We start from the raw sequence: 16,715 nt of genomic DNA, 5'->3' as shown, positions 1-16,715 counted from the left end.
TTTTCAATTAGTTTAAAAAAATATTAATGTTGATTTTGTCAAGTTTATTTTATTCCCCAGCGGTTTATAAGCTGCCATGCTGCTTTGCTTACCATGGCTGATTAATACAGCATAGACTATGATAGAGCAACTTAATTTATTTGTTTTGAAGTCTGTGGATAATTCCTTAGCTATTCAATGAATAGGACACCCTACAGGGAATACTCAGTTTATAAAACATACTGATCTATGGGTTTACATACTGTATTAATGTGCAAGATAAGAACCAAGGAAAATAAACAGGTATGGGATATGTTATCCAAAAACCCTTTATCCAGAAAGCTCAGAATTACAGTCCCATAGACTCTACTTTATCCAAATAATTAGAATTTAATTTTTTAAAAATGTGTCCAGTGTTAATAAATAAGCTCTACTAACATGAAATGTACATTTATATACAGGCTATCATTCTCAAGATTTGGGGACATTAGGGATCCCTGTAAAGGTTTCAAAATGAGGCTAATAGATTTTAGCTCCCTGTAATTGGGAATATACCCTTGTTCACCGAACTGTGTAATTTGGAACTTCAAACTTCATAGGTGTTGTTCACTTTCAAACACTTTTATTAGTTCATTTGGTTTCAGATTGTACACCATGAATTGTACACCATGAATAAAAAAGTTTTCCAATTACTTTCAATTTCCTATATGTGATTTTTTTTTTCTAATATTGAAGTGTAAAATTGTTTTTCATCTTCTAAAGCAGCTCGGGGGGGGGGTCATTTCTAAATTGATACATTTAGTTGATAAATTTCTTATCTTTGGTCCTGCTGAGCAGAATCCACGAGTCATTAAAGGCAGCTGTTAGAATTGATATAATAGTTGCTAATATTCCACAGATGCTGCTGAGAAATGTATCAACTAATTGTATCAACTAAAAGTACCAAATTGTAACAGTTCAGAATTCTCCTGGATCACTGAGCTGCCATACTCAAACTCCAGACACAGGAACATTACATTTGAAACTTTAATTTTGGGGGGGAAAAAGATGGAAATCATTGAAAAAAGTCTTTGTTTATCGTGAACAAGCTGAAAACAATTGGACTGAAAAAAAGTGTTTGGAAGGTGAAGAAACCCTTTAAGCCTGTATAATTGCTTTACCATCAATAAGAATTAAATATATCTTAGTTGGGATCAAGCACAGGTATTGTTGTGTTGCTACAGAGTAAAAGGAAATAGGTTTTAATTTAATTTTGAACTATTTCATTAAAAAGAAGTTTGTGCAAGACAACCTTCCCATAATTTGGAATGTTCTGGATAACATGTTTCCAGATATCAGATCCTATACTTGCAGTATGCTAGTTAAGATTATTATAACTCTATATAACTCATTTAAAGGAACAGTTCAGTGTAGCTATAGAGGCTGCAGTGACTGGATGTCTAACATAACAATTCCTTTAAAGGAAAACTATACCCCCGAATAATGTAGGTCTCTATGAAAATATATTGCATAAAAAAGCTCACATGTAAAACCCTGATTAATGTAAATAAACTATTTTCATAATAATTTACTTTTCAGTAGTTTGTGCCATTGGGTAATCATAAATAGACAACTGCCATTTTAAAAATGGCATCCTAGAATAGTGGACACAAACAAACCATACATGTTAGGTCACAATTAACAGACAGAATTCTGTCTTTTGCTTCCACACTTCTTCCTTTTACAGTTAGAGCTGCAGTATTTCTGGTCTGGTGATCTCTGAGGCAGCACACAGACCATCACCAAATGGTGGTTCAAGACAAGAGATATAAAAGGCAATATTTACTCAAATATATAATACAGTTTGGTATGATTCTTTAATATGCCACCTAATTTGTTATACAGTAAACTATCTGTTACTTAAGTATTCTTTTTGGAGGTATAGTTTTCCTTTAAATGCTTTTAATTGGTTTAAGGCAGAAAACAAACTGTTCAGGTATGTTATCTAGAATCCTAGGGACCTGGAGGTTTTCCGGATAACGGATTTTTTTGTAATTCAGATCTTCAAAAGTCTACAAGAAACTAATTTAAACGTAAAATAACCCCAACAGGCTGGTTTTGCTTCCCATAAGGATTAATCATATCTTAGTTGGGAATCAAGTACTAGGTACTGTTTAATTATTACAGAGAAAAAGGATTCGTTTTAAAAAATGTAGGTTATTTGGATAAAATGGAGTCTATGGGAGACAGCCATTCCATAATTTGGAGCGTTCTCGATAATGAGTTTCCAGTTAATGGATCCCATACCAGTACCTGAAATAACAGATACTTATTGGGGTCCAAGATTCATTTCCAGCCAGAACAGTATCTGCAAGGAGCTTGTATGTTCTCCCCGTACTTGTGCATCCCTCACCCTAAAAATATACTGATTAACTGGTGCTTGATAAAACTGGGAATAGTATGTATGAGTGTGATAGGAAGCTTCATACGGGTAGGAACTAATGAGAATAATGTGTAAAGTGCTGTGAAATATGTTGTTGCTACATCAATAAAGGATAGTAATAATAATAGAGTGGTTACAGTTAACTGGTAAAACTCACTTTTTCAATGTGCCTGTTATTGTTGAAGTGGAGCATATATTTTCCTGGGATACAAATCTCTCATTTGATATGATAGATTACTTTTCCACTTTGTTCATTAGTGCTTCTAAGCAACGGTGATAAAAGCCTATTATTGTTTGGGCATTCAGAATCAGCTTGTCAAAAGCAATAAACAAATGCTATTATATCAAACTGATTCAAATAACTGGTAATAAATAATTCGAAATTGCCAATTGATTGCACAGTATCTGAAATATGAAACCCAGTCTGTTATTTAAAATGTCTAGAAATTAAGAATTTTCAAAAGTGATTGAATGCAAAAAAAAAATTCCTTCATGACTCCAAGATGGCAATCGGACTAGTCCCTTGTACTATGAGCTATCTTCTATAACTCTGTATTCCCTCACTTGCTAAAAAACCATCCACCCCTTCTTAAAGCTGTATCAGCCTGTACAGCTGATTTAGGGAGAGAATTCCACATGTTCACGGCTCTAACTGTAAAAAAATGAAGCAAAGATTTAGTCGAATCCTCCTTTCTTCTAATCGGAATGGTTATCCATGTGTCAGCTAGAAGGATGATCCCCTTATATATTTATACATGTTATCATATCCCTTAAACACCTCTTTTCCATCTTAAACACCCCCTACTTGGCCAGTCTTTTCTTTAATGTGGTGGGTATGTCAATTAGATTTTCATGGTGAATTTAAGTCATATGGTAGTTCCTTGTGCACATAAGCAAAATTATTGAAGTGGTTTTGTAGCTGTATAATGTTTTAAAAAGTGTGCTTTATGAAATGTTATAAAATATAAAACAATATGTGCGTCATATTAATTCTTTCATATACATTTCTAGGTCCATACTTTTGATCTGATGGGGGACTTAGAATCGAGGAGGTCAACGCTTGTCTCCAGATTGCCAATATTTAGACGCAGTATTGGGCGAAGGCAGGATTCCCTTCCTTCTTCACCATCATCAAGCAATACTGTTGGACTGCACAGCTCCTCTCCTTCCTCTACTAATTCTAGCTCGGGCAGTACTGGAAAGCGAAGAAGTATATTTCGCACTACATCTTTAAGCTTCCATCAAAGAAAGGAGAACAATCAAAAAACCGACTCTGTCAACCAAACTGTTAATATTTCTAATGAGTCTCAGAGTTCTCACAGCTGTTTACCAAAGCTGGATGTGGAAGAACAAGTTAAAAACAAGGGCAAGAGTTCCATTAGTGTATATGGCTCACGCAGAAAAAAAATTACAAGGTCGGTTACTGAGGACTTTGAGAAAAAGAAAGACCATTCGGTTAATAGGAATGTATTTACAAACTGTTTAGGGAAAAATGAAAGTGATGACTCAGGATTTATAGAAGAAGAAAGCAAGCGCTCTGTTAAACATTCCACAAGGAAGCTTCTTCCTAGGTCACTGTCATCGCACTACCGGTTTTCTAGACCTGTGTCTCGGTGTCAGTCACCATCATTGACCCAAAACTCTGGATGTTCCACAGAACATCAGCATTCTTCAGTTACTGAATCTCCAGCTGCGAAGCCATTGTTACCCAGTGCTGCTGAAATAACTGAGAACACAGAAGGTTCATTGCACTCACCTCTTATCTCCACGGATCATACAACTGCTCCACATTCCCCTTCAGATTTCACTTTTATGGATGATTCTGCATCTGAAGCTGATTCTTTGCCAAACAGTGGACAGCAACAACCTCACAAACAGCATATCTGCCATGCTAATTCTACCTCACCGACATTTCGTAGCCCAGGCATAATGAATGAACACATTAAAGAAACTGATATTTTAAAAAACGGCTCTCATGTTGATGGCATAAGCCTTACAAAGTTGAAGGATGAGACAAGTATGGAGAGACTGAGTTCAAAACCTTCTGTAACAAGCCCCAGTGTATATCAACCAAAAGTATTATTACCAATTTCTGAGCTGAGTACAAATGAATTTAAGGACAATGGAAATAATACAGCAGGATGCCATACAGGCACTTCAGTGTTTCAAAATGGTGGTCACTCACTCTCCACTGAAAATGTCCCAAAGAAGTATGAGCGAGCAGCAGATATACATGAAATGATACCTACAAAGTTGAGAACTCATCGTTCTGTTTCGGAATCAAAAAGTATCTCATCTGTCGAGACTCCGTCTGCTTTAACACATCATAATCATGCTAGAGGTACCTTATTAACCTGTCTTTTGATTTTCCATGAACTGCTACTTTATAATTTTACAAACACATACATATGTATAGGAAATCATTTACACTCTGTTGTAAACTGTAAAGATATTACAATTTACTGAAGATGATCTTCAGATACAAAAAGAACAAGACTGCAGGCTTTGACTACAGCTCATGAAACTCTAAGGTTGCTTTCATTATCCTCCATATACTGTAAATGGTGAACCCCATATGTAGGGGTTCAGTGAACCATGCAACACATGGTGTCATTTAGGACTTAAAATGTAAGCACAGAATGATACAAAATAAAAACAAACAAAACAAGTATCAAGTGTAGGCACCCTATTTTTAGTATTTGCAACTTGTCCTAGGCTTAGCTGTGGAACCTGATATCAAGGGCCCAACAACCGAAGCCCTTAAATGGTTACATTAAGAAACACCGTGGTATAACCAGGTTTGAGAAATTCATTGTTCAAGTGCAACTTATTAATAGAGCCAAAGTACAGTTTTTCAAAAAATGTGCCCAATAGATGCCAGTTCACAAAAGTCTCTAGGAAATATTTGATACAAAGATATCACAGCAAACAGATTGACAGCTTCTAACAAAACACATTTATGGCTAATTTTCTGTAGGCAGCTGATGCTCTCATTTATGTTCTGTTTGTTGTGTTATTGCTAGTAAAAGCTGTGTAAGGACCCAAAAACAACACCATGTGGATACAGACAGAGGATAACACAGATAAGGGTGCAGGCTGATCCTCTGTAACCCTATGTCCATATTATATGGTTGTATTGGGAAAATTATTAGCTCTTTGCTCTCATTTACTCCTAGAGCAATTCCCCTACCAGCCCTATATGATTAACAGCCTCCCAATATTCTTCTGCTTATCTGATGCAATAAATTTGGCACCTATCTTTTTTCTTACCTAAACTAACTTTCTTTCTCAAAAAGGTAAAAAAATTAATGTGCTCCATAAAGGGCAAAGGGCCAACTAGGAAAATGTCCTGGGGGTTATATAATAAAAGGCACTAAGTTTGCCCAGGTAGCATTTACTGGTAAATGCCAACATCTTATTGGTTGCTGTGGGTTACTGCTCCTGGGCAAACTTACTGGCAAATTTACTTACCTTCGAAGTTGCGCCAGCGTTGGCTTTGCCGCACTGCACCAGGCGAAATTTCGCCAGGGCGCCGCTAATTCACTAAAATCCAAAGTTATGCTCGGGGAAGCAAAAGGTAACGAAGTTGCGCTAGCGTTAATTCGATAAGCGAAGTTACGCTAGCGATGCCTAATTTGCATACGGCGCCAAGTTAAAGTACAATGGACGTATATGTAGCAGCAAATACATTACACTACACAAGCCTGGGAAAACTTCATAAAATAAAATAGAGTTGTTATTTTGCCCTATACATGTGCCCACTGTATAGTTTAGGTGCCATATGTTAGGAAATGTAGGGGGAAAGGAGGGTACCCCCCAAAAAATTTACTATCTTTTTCAGCCTATCACCCTTAAAAAAGTAAAAGACGCCAGCTTTTTTTGGGACTTTCCCAAATTTCAACTTTTTTTGAAGTAATCCTTATCTACTCTATTGCACTCTGCCTGGTCTGTGGTGGTGAAGGCAAGTCTGGCGCAAGAGGTAACGTTCAGTAAAATGCGCCAGTTAGTGAATTAGTGTAGTTACATCCCTTCGCCATAGCGCAACTTCGGCTAGCATAAGGGTGTGAAGTAGCGCTAGAGTAGGTCCACTTCGCTAGCGAAATGACATCACTCTGGCAAATTTTCGCTAGCATTAGCCACTTCGCCCTTTAGTAAATTTGCCCCTTAGTGCCTTATATTACATATGGGGGCCTGACATTTAATTCCTGTATCATGTATTGATAGGCTATTGTGAAATGCTGTGGTTACTGTGTCTTATCTTGCTGGGGTCAATCTCTAGGGTTGCCACCTTTGCCGGTAGCTAAACCCAAACAAAGGGGATGGGGCAGATAGCTTGGGGCTGGGGCCATGATGTTGGGGTGGGCATGATGACATCAGAGGCGGACACAATGATGTTGGTGGAGTTATGATGCAGGGTGGGGTTATTGCATCACAATTACATTTCTGTCCAGTTCTATCAATGTTTTAAACTGGACAGAACGTTTTGAACAGACAGCCCTTTGAAAAACTGAGATGTCCAGTTCAAAATGACACAGGTGGCAATCTTATCTCTATCTATATTCTGTCTGATGATTAAACCCAATCCTTGAATTACAGGTATTGGATCTATTATACAGAACAGTTATCCAGAAAGCTCTGAAATATAGCAATGCTAATTTAGAAAAAAAATTATGTGTTTATTTTGTTAATAAATTAACTGCACTTGATAATTACTAAGCCATGTTAAGTATTTACATGTTGTTAATTTATTGGCCATTTATTGGGTTTTAAAAAGCTGAAAACAAAACAGAATGTTGAGACCCTAACAGGCCATAGAAAAACCAAACTATTTTTGGTAAGCTGGGTACCAATGTATTGGGCCATTTTCCCTCAAAATTCTGGATCACTGTGCCAGAGGGAGTCACAGAGCTATTGTATTCTATAGGGCACAGTACCCTATATTGGTGGAGGCAGGGAGTCACTGAAACATTGTATGCATGAAATTTTATCTAGCAAATTCTATGTGGATTAAAATTTGGCCAATAGCAGATATACAGGGTTGCAGGATTCATTTGCTTTCCTGACACTAGGGGGCACATTTACTAAGCTCGAATTTTGAAGTATTTTTTTGGGTACTTCGACCATCGAATAGGCTACTACGACCTTCGACTTCGACTCGAACGATTAGAACTAAAAATCGTTCGACTATTCGACCATTAGATAGTCGAAGTACTGTCTCTTTAAAAATAATTCGACTACATACTTTGGCAGTTTAAACCTACAGAGGTACAATGTTAGCATATGGGGACCTTCCCCAGCACTTTTCTAACCTTTTTTTGATCGAAGAAAAATCCTTCGATCGATCGCTTAAAATCGTTCGAATCGTTGGATTCGAACGATTTTATCGTTCAGTTGAACGATTTTTACTTCGATCGAAGGATTTGTGCTAAATCCTTCGAATTCGATATACGAATTCTAAGGATTTAAATTTGAGGGTCGAATTCGAGGGTTTATTAACCCTCGATATTTGACCCTTGATAAATGTGCCCCTAGTTGTTTGAAGGAGCTTAGATATATACTACTGTACAATATTTGAGGGGCCACTTAGTTATGTCATATTAAACAGGTTATTAAATATTTCTGCATTTATAATTTGATTTGGTATCCTGATGTGCATGTGCATGTGTACCTATTGATGCTACAAACCCTGGAGGTTCCCACAGCAAACTGCATCAAAAGATGCATACTTGTGCCCAAAGAATCACGTGCAGATGACATTTTTCTGCTGAGTGCCAGAAATGGCAAGATCTGGTCTCCAGAAATTTTCAGTGTAATTTCACTCAATTCGTGTCAAAAAACTTGCAACTGGCAAATGAAATTGCACTTTGCTCTTAGAGCTTTTGGGTTGATCTTGCCTATCCTTACCCATAACAATTGGTAGTCTGCAAAAAAGAGACACTTGTTATGTTCTGTCACTGAGGACAGGTAGGAAAAAGGGAGCCTGTATACTGGATAACCTGGTGTATAACCATAAATAAAAATAATATATTGAGGTACTGGCAGGCAAAGCAAAGTCCAGTCCAATGGGCCAAAGGTCTGGACAGGCAGCTAACAGTGAAGGTCCAATAAACAAGCTGAGGTCGAGAGAGGCAGAGGTCCAGAGGGAAAGTCCAGAGAGCAGACTGAGATCTACTGGGAGATCACACAAAGTAGGCAGGGAGTCAGTAGGAATGTCCACAGTGCAGATCAAGGTCAGTACCAGGAGATCCAATGAAGCAGGCAGGGATCAAGGACAATGGAACAGGAACAGGGAGAGGGCTCAGAGACTAGAAACTTGGAACAAGACAAGGGTACAATGGAGTTACAGGCTAGATCTGGATAGGGTCAAGCAACTAGAGGTCAAATGGCCCTATGATCACATTTAGTCTGTGAAAATGATTTAATCTGCCCCCCCCTGATGTGTAAAATTTTATTTGAACATCCTTTTTGTTGTTTTTTTTTTATGTTTATGCATGCTCTCTTCTGCTTTTAGTTAACTATGCCAATAGCTTCAGCCCATATCGAGATTGGAGGTCATCTGAAAGGCGATCGAGATCATCTTCTGAGGGCACTGCAGGAGGCAGTAGAATGGCTTTTAGACCAAAGGACGGAAACACAGAGGAATCTAATAGTTTAAGAAAACAGAGAACAAATTCAACATCATCCAAAATGAATAGTATGGTAAGAGTTTCTCTCCAAAGAATAACTTATCTATCTATCTATCTATCTATCTATCTATCTCTATCATATATAAATTTTAAGAATTCAATTTAGTCAACAAAAAATAGATGTGTTGTCAAGGTTTCAGATATTAGGTAATGAAACTTTTCTGCATTAAAATAATCTCTTGTTATGCCATAGACTGTTTATTATATCATGGGGTGAGGCATTTTAGATAAATATAACATTTTTGGGAATATAATATAATAGAATGAAGGGGTGCCCTTGTGAAGGCTAGATACTGTAATAGGTTTTGGGACAGGAATATGTTTACAACACTATCCCAGCAACACTTAGGGGCAGATTTCTTAAGGGTTCAATTGTAAATTCGAGTTGGATTTTTGGTCAAAACTCACAAATTCAAGTTGGGAATAATCCAAACTCGAATTCGAGATTTATCATACCTGGACCCTGGGAACAGCTCGAATTTGACTATTCACCACCTAAAACCTGGCAAGTTCATATAGAAGCAATGGCAGTGGTCCAATGACCCATTTGAAGATATTAATAGCTTTTCTGACATTCGAGTTTCTTTTCGGAGAAAAAAATAGATTTGAGTCTAATTTGAATTCGATTTGAGTATTCTGGTCAGTAATATTCATTTGAGTTTTAGACGTTTGAGTTTTTTCTTAAATAACCTCTCATTCGAGTTGTGAGTATATTCGGATTCATTACAGTAAAAATAAACTCGAAATTTTACCTTTTATAAATCTGCCCCCAAGTAGGGAATACAGAAATTAGGATAACGATGCCTGCCTTTCTTAGAGTCAAAGTCAGCATTGACCCCAATGTTTATTAACAACTCCCCACTCAAATTGTGTATAGAAACCTCCGCACATATCTACAAAAATTCTAGCATACCACTACATGTTTGCCAAATGAAGGACAGAAATCACACGTTTCTTTAACGCCCCAATTTGGAGGTGATCTAGAAGACCCCAACTTCCCCATCCCTGTGTTTCTCTGGTGACTTATTATTTGGGTACACGCATTTAAGCTCATTTCTCACTTTTAGGTTCCTATACCTTTCTGTATTGACCTTCACATTTTCATAGGGGTTCTGGACAGTTTATACCATCAGAACTTCCCATCTCTCTCTCCTTTCTATACTGTATAGAGCCATGTCTCCCAGCATCCTCTGGTACCTCTGTTTCTAAGGTTACGCCAGTGGTTTCCATACTCACTCAACATGATATAAAAAGCAATCTTAAGAAATAGTTAGAGCATGAAAGTGCCTTTATTATGCTATCCACTAAATTATTAATGGTTTGCTTAGCAGCCTATTAAACATATGTGTGTTAATTATCTTACTTAATCTGCTAAGATAAATAAACGAAAGCAGAAGTGTTGCATCTAGGAAGAGCATGAAAAGGTTAGATAAAGGTGAGCATGAGAGATTGTACAAATAAAGAAGAGATCCCCTGTGTAAAATGAGTCAACCTCTGGGCTGACATTTATCAAGCAGAAGAAAATTGGTCAATGATAAAATTATCCTCTACAATTCCTGTGTTATTCCGAAACATCTAATTAACAGTAACACTGTTATACAGTATTTGTTTATATATGGTATAATGTATAATCTGTTAAAGATGTTGCTACCATGTTAGACAGCTGAGTAGCAACTGCCAAAATGCTCTAGTTTCACCTAAGGAATTCCTAAGAGGGGATTCACAAACATTCAAACAAGGCACTATGATACATTTGATTCCAAAGGCCAATTAGCCTCAGGTAAGTAAATTGATTAATAAGTGAATACCAACAAATATACTATTACATTTTTTCCAACCACTTTGATTTCAGGATTATTAAATAAAGAAACTGATAATTATATCAGCAACATTTTGTAGCTGGAACTACATCCAGTTATTCTTTGCAACCAATCAAAAATACGTTTTTATACCTCTAGTACAAGTAGACTCAACAAAACATCTGATTGGCTGCTATTGCTTATGGGAAAAAGAGAAACTTTTTACCATTACTAAATTACTCTTACTACACTACAGTAAGCCTGGGTATATAGTATGGTGTTAAAAATGCAGAGATGAAACTAGCAATGCAGTTGGTCAAAATGTTGGTCAAAATGCAGTTACTTACCATGTGCACTGAAATGATTAAGACTGCTAAAACCTGCAATCTGAACTTGCAAAACTTCACGCTCACCTGTGTTCCATTTAAGTTTTGTGCTTGTGCATCCACAAAATTATTTTGAGGCCAGCGCACACAAGAATTGTTGTTTAACCTGCTTTATCAGACCCAACATGCTCTAATATTGACTGCTGAGTTGGCAGATCCTTGACCAATTTATGGGTCAAAATTACCAGTTCCTTCACTGATGTGTTAAAAATATGGTTAGATATTAATCAAACTTGCTGTAAAATACCATTGGATGATGACTCTCCAGATTTGACTGCATAGCCTCCTTAAAATGTATTTGTTGTCTTACCACTTGGATGGCAAAAATGTTGTTTTTTTTTCAGTGTAGAACCAGGTTACTTTCACTGCCAGTACCTGGAACTACCTTCATCATAGTAAATACTGATGTTACGCCCACTTTAATCTCAATTTCAAAATTTTAAAAATGTTTAACTTTATTTATCTGTAAATAATTCAACTAGAATAAAAAATATTTATAGTTACATGTTCTAAACTACTGCTTTTTTTGTGTTCTTTTTCAGTGGTGCTACTTTAAACTCTACGGGTGTTCACGTACCTGACCATAAAGGGTCAAAACTTTTGATAGGTTTTCATTTTTGATAATTGTTGTTAATGCCTATTGAAATGAATTTTGTTCATTATAAAACAGACATGTTTGATCAGCAAACAATCAACATCTGCAAGATCTGCTTTTCTAAATGGCTCTAGGGACAACATCACATTTGCTTTTGTCTGGTATATTAAACAAGACAAATGCCATTCTCTCTTGCTAATAACAGTAAATCTTTCTCCATTTACAGTATTTATTTTGTTACAGTATTTTGTTTCCAGTAGTAGTAGTAGTTCAAAGGTTCCATTATAATACACATTCTTAAAGGAGAAGGAAAGCTACCAAGGCAGTTTATTGCCAATAGATTAGCCACAACATTGCGAGCTAGAATGCAATTTTTATTCTTTAGAATCCTTTTCCATACCTGAGTAAACAGCTCTAGAAACTGCCTCTGTTTGTTTAGGATAGCAACTGCCATATTAGCTTGCTGTGACATCACTTCCTACCTGATTCTCTCACTGCTCGCTCATAGCTCTGAGCTCAGTGTACAGCAGGAAGGGGAGGAGGGTGAGATAGAGGCGCAAACTGAACATGCTCAAGCCCAAGCCCTGGAGGTTTAAGCTGAAAACAGGAAGTCTGATACAGAAGCCCATGTGTACAGAAAAGAAGAAAGAAATGTGGTGTTTCTTTTGACAGAGGACTCAGAGCAGCATTACTTTGAGGGTTTACTAGAGCATTTATATAGACCTTTCTGATAAAGCTTACGTAGTTTTAACCTTTCCTTCTTTAAAGGGGAAGGAAACCTCCTCGGCGCTAACCCCCCACCCCCCTCCCGTGTATTGCCCCCCCTCCCTCCTCCCCCCTGGCCTACCCCTCCCGCTGGGCAAATGCCCCTAACTTGTTACTTACCCTTCTGCGCAGGTCCAGTCCAGGGAGTTCACAGCCGACATCTTCTTCCACGCGATCTTCTTCCTCCTTTGACCGGCGCATGCGCAGTAGGATCATTTCGCCGGTACGATCTACTGCGCATGCGCGTGACTTTTGGCGCATGCGCAGTAGATCCGTACCGGCGAAATGATCCTACTGCGCATGCGCCGGTCAAAGGAGGAAGAAGATCGCGTGGAAGAAGATGTCGGCTGTGAACTCCCTGGACTGGACCTGCGCAGAAGGGTAAGTAACAAGTTAGGGGCATTTGCCCAGCGGAGGGGTAGGCCAGGGGGGAGGAGGGAGGGGGGGCAATACACGGGAGGGGGTTAGCGCCGACGAGGTTTCCTTCCCCTTTAAGATGGCCATAGATGTGCAGATTTATCCTTATGTCAGACAAATGTTCGTCCATTGCAATTTTCCGACCTATTACTAAGCATTCAGATTAAGTAGTTAAACGACCAAATCAGACAATGTTCTGTCCATGAATTGACAGACAGCAATCACAGTCACCAGAACCGTTCTAACCTGTCCGATCCACTAAACGACATGGTACAAAAAATGTTAGGACATTTCAAACACAATCCAAAAATCATATGAACCGTTGTTTCATACAACTTTATCTTTGTGTCTATGGCCAGCTTTATTCTTTTTGTTAGTTCTACCATTACTATCATACAGCACTATGCTGTCTGATGTTTCGCTCTCTGAGCACAAAATTATTTGTTGAGCACTTTCAGCTGTGTGCAGCCCACTAAATTCAGGCACAGCACTTTAAGTACGACACAGCTCTGTACTTCCCAATAGCCATAGACATGTTGTAAGGACAGGGTTCCATTGAACTAAGTGTCTGGCACACAAGGAAACCATGTAAGGGAACTGGGCACCTGCTACAAGTGTCAGTTTTGTGCATGTTATGGAATCAGGTGCAAGTTACATTGCATCCAGTTTTTGGTGCAAGCACAATTACACTTGATTGCAGTGTAATAACACGGTCTTTCTAACTACACCATATTCTTCTACTTTGCATGCATTTTAGGTTTGTAAACAAGCTCTCAAGACTTGCATAAAAATGCCTACAATTTTGTTTGACCTTACTTCGCTGAACATCTCTTCACACTGCAAGAAAACCACCAAACTGTAAAAACATGAAAGGAAATAGAAATAAATAAGGAAACACATCTACATTAAAGCATCTCAGCATCTTAGCTTCTGTTCTAAAAGAATAGTTATCATATTGAAATAAATCAAATGTATCTTTGGAAAGCTGGTCAGAAAGACCCTAGAGATTTTTTCAAATGTGCAGCGGTTTGTGTGTGCTTGTGATCATCCCCTTTCTATGGTGCTGTTTATCTGCAGATACTTGAATGGCAATAAAATGCTTGTTGATGACAATGCTATGCAGGAAGTTAAGATGAAACACATCACTCACCTACAGGTTCAGTGCTACACCATACAATTTAGCTGGAGTGACATTCTCATCTCCTTTGTCATTGCTGCTTTGACAGTATTTCTTTCTGATTATAGAGAGGAAAGCATGCTCAGTGCAGTTCAGCATAGTTCAGGGATATACATTTGGTACAGTAAGATATTATGGTAATAATTGCAGTCTGTGCATTTATAGGTGTGATCAGCAGAACACAAGCAACATATATAGGGTTTTCTTTTCTAAAGGGATACTGTCACTTCGCCTGTTGTAGGATATTGGTAGGAAACTGGTAGAAAACACAAGTATAGCACCTACCATATGTAATGAGTATTTGCTTGTATGGATAAGCAGATTTTCTTTAAGGCTAGGGGAGGCTAAGCTTCCCCAACCCTGTCTAGTACTTTTATAAGTATAAAGTCAACCTTTGCCATCTGTTTGGTGAGCAGCAGAGGAGAAGTTTGAGAGGAAGATTAGAATTCGATATTCAAATTCGAAGTTTTTTAATTTGATGGTCGAATTTTGAAGTTTTTTGTACTTCGAAATTCTACCCTTCATAAATCTGCCCCTTATTGTCTGCCCTTCAGTGAGTGCTACCATGTCAACATTTGTTGTGTCCTTTATATGCGGTTGGACAACGAAGCACCTAAAACTATTTTCTGATTGCCCAGAATTAGAATCACAATACATTGATTTCAGAACTGGTAAGTCAAAGGGTATTTATTGGATAAAGCACTGAAGTCAGTGGGAACTGTGAGTGGTTATTAGAATGATGATTATTGATTCCAAAAATAGTCACCCTATGCTTACAGTAAATGCAGTATCATGGTAGCAAATCTGGTATTGGTTAAGTCAGATTTACAAGGCCTTTCAAAATTACCTCTATTGGGAGGTACACAACAATTTGGCATGCCAAGTGTGGGTTCCCTACATTGCCCTGTACTCCACTGAGGTATGGATACCATTGTTTGTTATGTAATGTGCCTCTATAATTGTTTTTTTTGCAGCGGTTTGCAACTAGCTGATCCGAATATCCCTTAACATTACAGGGAAATGTAGGCCACTGCTGCAGTGGCAGAACTTTTATTACAGATATAAAGCAGAACACTATGCTCTTTGTAATAAATCTGCAAGAAGATATCACTTCCAGAGCACAGAAGCCAACATAACTGGCACAGTCAACCAGGAGCTGGTGTTTTGAATTGAAAATATGCAGTATTCAGTGACTCCCATTCACTAACAATGGGTACATACTGTATTATTGAGTGCAGTGACCCTTCCAGCAATTTTTTTAATTAGTTTTAATTTTCTGCAGCAGAAAGAATGCTAAAAGCAAATCTCTAACTATTTGCTATGGGTGACGGCCCAGAGACAAATTTGTCCAGCGTTAAACTATAAAACCCAACTAGGGTTGCAATTCACAGTGTTGACAATTTATGTGCCATCATCAGTATTGTTCATCCCACAACTGAGCATGAAAATACTTACAAAAAATGTTAATCAGTTGCTTTTAAACTGCCCCGATTCTTAAACAAAACTTCCACATATGGTTTAAATGTGTGTCCCGATGTGTGTCCTCGCAAAGAATATTTTTGCTGGCCTGTACTTAAAGTGATACTGACACTAAACATTTTCAAAATATTAAACTACATCAAAAGTTACCTATAGGTCATATTGATAATTTTTCGCTGATAGTTCTGCTTTTGTAAGTAATTGTCACTTGAAGTTCCTAAACCTGACTGTTTTGACAACCTGACTGTCCCTTCTTAACTCTTCAGTTAAAGTTTCTAATGCTAACAGACTACTGCTGCACAGATATGGCAGCCCCCTAATTATAAGAAAGATAATGTAATGTATTAGGCAAATACTTTTATGGCAAAATTATAAATAGCATGCAAACACAGTGTTTTGATAGAGGCCTATTTACAAATTTTAAGGTCAGGAAAAAAAATTTGGTAAAACTTGTGCTACCTTTTTTCTCAAAAACTAGTTATTTAAGAACAAAACGCGTGCGTTTTTTTCTGCAGAAAGAAAAGTCACATGCCAGTGAGAACCATACTGTCCCATTCAAGTTGTTAGAGTCAATTTTCATTGACCACAATTGAACCTTGCCAGCTATTACTTGCCACGTTTTTTTCTGGCGTTTTTTTTAAGGTTCAAGCTTCTGAAGAATATTCTCAGGTATAGTCATCATTATTGTAATATATTATAACACAAGTATGGGATTTGTTATCCAGAATGCTTGGGATCTGGGGTTTTCTGGATAACAGATCTTTCTGTAATTTGGATCTTCATACTGTAAGTCTATTAGAAAATCATGTAAACCCTAAATAAACCCAATAGGCTGGTTTTACTTCCAATAATGATTAATTATATGTTAGTTTGGATCATGTACAAGGTTCTGTGTTATTATTACAGAGAAAAAGGAAATCATTTTCGAAAATTTGGATTATTTGGATAAAATGGAGTCTATTAGAGACAGCTTGTCCGTAATTCGAAGCTTTCTGGATAATGGGTTTCTG

At 37.6% G+C, this 16,715-nt stretch overlaps 1 protein-coding gene across 1 annotated transcript in view; it reads left to right on the top strand.

Annotated features, from left to right (window-relative positions):
- The window catches only part of LOC108706752 (serine-rich coiled-coil domain-containing protein 1-like), a 558,012-nt gene that overhangs the window by 125,354 nt on the left and 415,943 nt on the right, over nucleotides 1-16,715 (top strand). Inside the window, 2 exon segments of the mRNA XM_041579683.1 lie at nucleotides 3,413-4,742; nucleotides 8,913-9,100. Of these exon segments, the coding sequence (XP_041435617.1) occupies nucleotides 3,431-4,742; nucleotides 8,913-9,100 (1,500 nt within the window). The 5' untranslated portion in view covers nucleotides 3,413-3,430.

The sequence above is a fragment of the Xenopus laevis genome, chromosome 1S (assembly GCF_017654675.1).
Source record: "Xenopus laevis strain J_2021 chromosome 1S, Xenopus_laevis_v10.1, whole genome shotgun sequence".
NCBI lineage: Eukaryota > Metazoa > Chordata > Amphibia > Anura > Pipidae > Xenopus > Xenopus laevis.
Note: the sequence above shows the minus strand (reverse complement) of the source record. Positions and strands in the feature narration are given on the sequence as shown.